Raw genomic sequence first — 4,727 nt, 5'->3', positions numbered from 1 at the left:
TTTTTTTTCCTTTGCTTTAATGTTTTAAAATGTTAAATGTAAAATATAAGGAATAGCATTTTATGAAAATTGAAAGGAGAGTTTTTTAAAATGTAAAGTGTTAATAGAAAAAGAAAAGGTATCCATTCCGCTTGTCATATTTTATTAAGTAATAATCAGAGAGCACTTAAGCTTGTTTTTTTTTTTTTTTTGGTTGAATGAAAGAAGAACAGTCTCTTTCTCTTAAAACATATTTTAATAATTTTCGAACAGCAACGATCAAGATGCCGACAACACACGGACCAAGGTTTGAGACACAAACGTCAATTATTAGACACCACGCGCACTTTTAATCACGCGTCAGCCCATGCAATTACTTTCCTACGTGGCATGGTGATGAGCAAGGGTGACATTCAACTATAAAGTTAGGTTTGCTGTTAAAACCAAACCAAAAGTTTTACAAGGATATTGCCATGGCCACTTTTTTTTTTTAATTTAGATCTTTATTAGTTTTGACATTGTTTTCCAATTATTTTGTCTGATTCAAATGGAGGCACAGTATTTCAAGATTGCTTAACTTCCAGTTCAGGCCAACGGCCCCCCCCCCCCGGGGAAATTTTAGTGAAAAAAAAAAAAAGAAAACCAAAGAAGCTAAACATTTCTTTGCTTATTGACTGATTTATCAACTGTCAAATATGCTCTTAATCTGCACATCCCATGTGATATTTTTCAGTTAGTTTTACATTCAAAGCTTTAAGCTTTTATCAAACCAAGGGTTCCAGACTCTCAAATATTTTGGCAGTCCCATTGTGATTTGGAGCCAGCTACCGAGATAAACTATACTTAATTTTTTTTTTTGTAAGTTTTTGATGTTGGGTTTTGAGGCAAATTGGTTATAGTGGACTGGGACAGTTTAAACATTGTTGAGATCTGGAGAAAATATGGAGGCTCCAAAGGGGTTTTTGGCTACTTTATGGAACTTTATATGCTTTCTACCTTACTTCTTTGGCTTGCTACTGTTAGGCACAATTAAAGGTGAGTGATTTAAATCTGTTTTTATGTTGTTTTTAGGACATGCAGTTTAAGGAAATACATTCAAATTGGTTATGTTTTTGTTTTTGTATCCAACTAAGGAATTGAAATCTTGCACTGCATTATACATTCAGGAATCGTTTTCTGCCCACTGATATGTCTTATTATTACAATCGTAAACTCATCCATCATATTGGGGCTTTTGCCGTTTCATGGTTACTGGACCTGTTATAGCATTGTGAGGTGATTTTCTTGCCCCCTGACTTTCCCATTTGCTTTGCCTCCATATTATTTTATTCGGTTTCTTACTCTGTTTATCTCCTTATTGAGCAGAACTAAACTATTAGGACCATTTCTGAAGCTCTTTATTTGCGTATTCCTACCGGTTGTCTTGATATTATGGGTCGTCGTTGGCATTGTTGGAAGTAGCATAGGGGGTGTATTGTACGGCTTTCTTTCACCGATATTTGCTACTTTTGATGCTGTAGGAAAAGGAAAGACCAATGTGTTTGTCCATTGTTTTTATGTATGTCTTAAGCATCCGTGTTCCGATAATATAAAATTTTTTCATAGATTAACGTCTCTTGTTCTTGTATCATGAAAGGGAGACTTATATCGATTTGTTTCCAGGATGGCACACTGAGCACTATCAGTGGCAGCTTCACTGTAGTCAGGGATTTCTATGATGTTTGTTTCCATTCCTATGTCTCGTTAATGGAAGACCTGCGACAGAAAGGGCCTCCAAATGGAAAATACTACGAGATTAGGTAGATATGCGGTTCTTGCTCTTACTGGTTTCATGTTCAAAAGAATTACTTATGTTCAACTGACTTTTCTATGATCATCATATGCAGATTTCTTTATCTTCCACCAGCGCTTATAGCTGCGGTGCTTGGTTTTATGGTAGATTTTCCTGTGATTTTGCTTATTGCCCTATGTAAAAGTCCTTACATGCTCTATAAGGGGTGGCGTCGATTATTTCATGACCTTATAGGTCGAGAAGGCCCTTTCTTGGAGACTATATGCGTACCATTTGCAGGCCTTGCTATCTTACTTTGGCCACTGGCTACTGTTGGAGCAGTGTTGGGCTCCATGGTCTCCAGCATCTTCCTCGGTGCCTACGCAGGGGTGATTGTTTATCAGGTTAATATCTTCTACATAGCTTTTGTCTTCCTTGTCCATATTTCCGTTCAACATATAACTCGATTTTGTGGGTTTTTCTTAATTCAGGAATCCTCATTTTGGTTCGGACTTTGTTACGTTATTGCTTCGTTGTCCATATACGATGAATACAGCAATGATGTCCTTGACATGCCTGAAGGATCTTGCTTTGCCAGGTTTTATTTGGCACTCTAATAACTTATCACTATTATATATAACAACAGGACAAATTTTTACAGGTTTTCTTTTATAAACAGGCCTAAGTATCGCCAAAACCTAAAGGAGCCCATCTCTAATGCAGGCTCATTATCGGAATTTGACTCCTTGAAACCTCATCCTCCTGCTCGTATGGATTCACTTACGAATACAAGGATTGATTTGAAGCCACTCGAGGTGAATTATCTGTTTTCCATTTGGAATAGAACCTGCATTTTGTTTCTTGCATCTGATACTAAAATTTGAAGATATTCATATCTTACAGTAATTGGTTGCTAAAAGAGTTTGTTTATGATTATATAGCTACTTGAGGGCTTATTTAAGGAGTGCCGGCGCCATGGGGAAAAAATGGTTTCTGAAAGGCTGATAACCTCAAAAGACATTGAAGAGGCCAAGTTGACCAAAGGAAGTAGAGTGATCGGGATAGGCTTGCCAGCTTATTGCCTTCTTCAAACACTATTGCGCTCTGTGAACAACAATAGATCTGGCATATTATTGAGTAAGTAAATTTTGTTTTTTCTTATGTAACCCCAAGAAAACTTATGAAAGAGATCATTGTCATAAACTTCCAAATGGATGCTTCTATATAGGTGACAATACTGAAATAACGGCTACAAACAGACCAAAAGACACCTTCTTCGATTGGTTTCTTAACCCCTTTTTGATATTAAAGGAGCAAATAAAATCTGAGAATCTCTCCGAGGAAGAAGAGGATTACTTAGGCAAATTAGTTTTGCTCTGTGGTGATCCAGAAAGGTTGAAAATTTCAAAGATCGGATCTCCTCCCGAATCTGACCGTAAACGAGCTGAGCTTGATGCAATAGCCCGAAGGTGAGAATGCAACTAACATGTTAATCTTTCTTGACATTCTGTCATGCTTTCCTAATCGAACCTCATTGTTTTTGCTTCTTAATAAAGGTTACAAGGGATTACAAAATCAGTGTCAAGGTATCCAACATTCCGGCGGCTTTTCGAGAATCTTGTCAACATACTATCGGAGGATCTGGCAAAAAAGAGTAACGGGGGGACTCAACCAATTCGGAGATCAAAGAGTGCCCTTGCCATGATATTTAGCAATAAATCCTTCAATAGGAATACAAGCAACATGTCTGATCAAGAATTACAATCTACTATTGCTAGGGATATAGAAATTGCATGATGTAGGATCGGTGTCAACATTTGCCCCACATATCATTTTTGGATTTTAATTTTAGCCTTCCCTCGTTTCACTTCCTTAATACTCCACGAACTGGCACAATTAACCATGCCTAATAGCTTGAAGTTTTTGTTATAACATGAAATTATGATATGTACATGGTATGTTTAATAAAAATGAAATAGTGAAACAATAACCAACTTATTGTTGCTCTTACAAGCAGAGAAAGAGAAAATAATCAGCTCTTAATTCAAATGAGAGAAAAATATTTGTATTGAGTTGATAAATAATTTCAAATGGCTCTAATTTTTTATATGCTTTACAATAGTTAAAATTAGTAAGTTCAAAGTTAAAAATAACAAAAAATTAAATACGAGAAAAATCTTCAACCATATTTGATAATCCTTAACTTTTAGGGGTGATTTATTTACTAAATATAAAACCATCTCAACAGCCCTCTCTTTAAACAGAAAGTACATTTTCAGTTTAGTACATACTACTTGACATCAAAGGCCAAGATTTTCTAGAACTTGACAAATGATGCCAACTTAAGAGGCTTGATAAATACATCAACAACTTGATCTTTTCTTCTGCAGTACTCTAGCTCAATTGTTCCTTCATTGCTAAGACCTCACAGAAAGTAATATTTTACATCAATATGCTTGCTTCTTCCATGCAACATAAGATTCTTCGACTTAATGGTTGAGTTGTTATCATAGAAAATTGTAGTGGCTCTTTCTGGTTTGAATTGTAGTTGTTCAAGGATTCTCCTAAGCCAAATAGCTTGACAAGCACAAGTTGTAGTAGCAACAAATTCAACTTTTGTGTTTGATAATGTGTAAATGGATTGCTTCTTAGATGACCACGAAATAACCCCTGTGCCAAGCATAAAAACATAGCCTGAAGTGCTTCTTCTATCATCTTGATCTCCTACATAATCATTATCAGTGAAGCCAATCATGTTTGACTTTTCACCATTCTTGTAGAAAATACCAAAATCATTGGTTCCTTGCAAGTAACGAAGGATTCTCTTGGCAGCTAATAAAGGCCTTTCAGTTGGACTCTCCATGTACCTACTAATAAGACTCACATGATACATAATATCTGGCATCGTAGCAATTAGATACATCAAACTGCCTATAAATTGCTTGTAAAGTGTGCTATTCACCTTCTTCTCATCTCT

At 36.0% G+C, this 4,727-nt stretch overlaps 1 protein-coding gene across 1 annotated transcript; it reads left to right on the top strand.

Annotated features, from left to right (window-relative positions):
• Window positions 1-461: 461 nt before the first annotated feature.
• Window positions 462-3,621, top strand: LOC107898490 (uncharacterized membrane protein At3g27390). Its single transcript, XM_016823954.2, has 10 exons — window positions 462-1,014; window positions 1,146-1,254; window positions 1,345-1,537; window positions 1,642-1,778; window positions 1,866-2,154; window positions 2,242-2,348; window positions 2,430-2,565; window positions 2,692-2,887; window positions 2,979-3,219; window positions 3,307-3,621. The coding sequence occupies exons 1-10, from the start codon at window positions 921-923 to the stop codon at window positions 3,545-3,547; spliced, it is 1,743 nt and encodes a 580-aa protein (XP_016679443.1). The 5' UTR covers window positions 462-920; the 3' UTR covers window positions 3,548-3,621.
• Window positions 3,622-4,727: the final 1,106 nt, after the last annotated feature.

Source organism: Gossypium hirsutum, chromosome D04 (genome assembly GCF_007990345.1).
Source record: "Gossypium hirsutum isolate 1008001.06 chromosome D04, Gossypium_hirsutum_v2.1, whole genome shotgun sequence".
Taxonomy (NCBI): Eukaryota; Viridiplantae; Streptophyta; class Magnoliopsida; order Malvales; family Malvaceae; genus Gossypium; species Gossypium hirsutum.
The sequence above is the reverse complement of the archived record's forward strand: the minus strand, read 5'-3'. Positions and strand labels throughout refer to the sequence as shown.

Coding starts and splice junctions, on each gene's coding strand:
- LOC107898490 (XM_016823954.2), top strand. CDS start 921: ATGGAGGCTCCAAAGGGGTTTTTGGCTACTTTATGGAACTTTATATGC. Junction 1,538..1,641: donor TGTTTGTCCATTGTTTTTAT/GTATGTCTTAAG, acceptor ATTTGTTTCCAG/GATGGCACACTGAGCACTAT. Junction 2,888..2,978: donor TAGATCTGGCATATTATTGA/GTAAGTAAATTT, acceptor GCTTCTATATAG/GTGACAATACTGAAATAACG.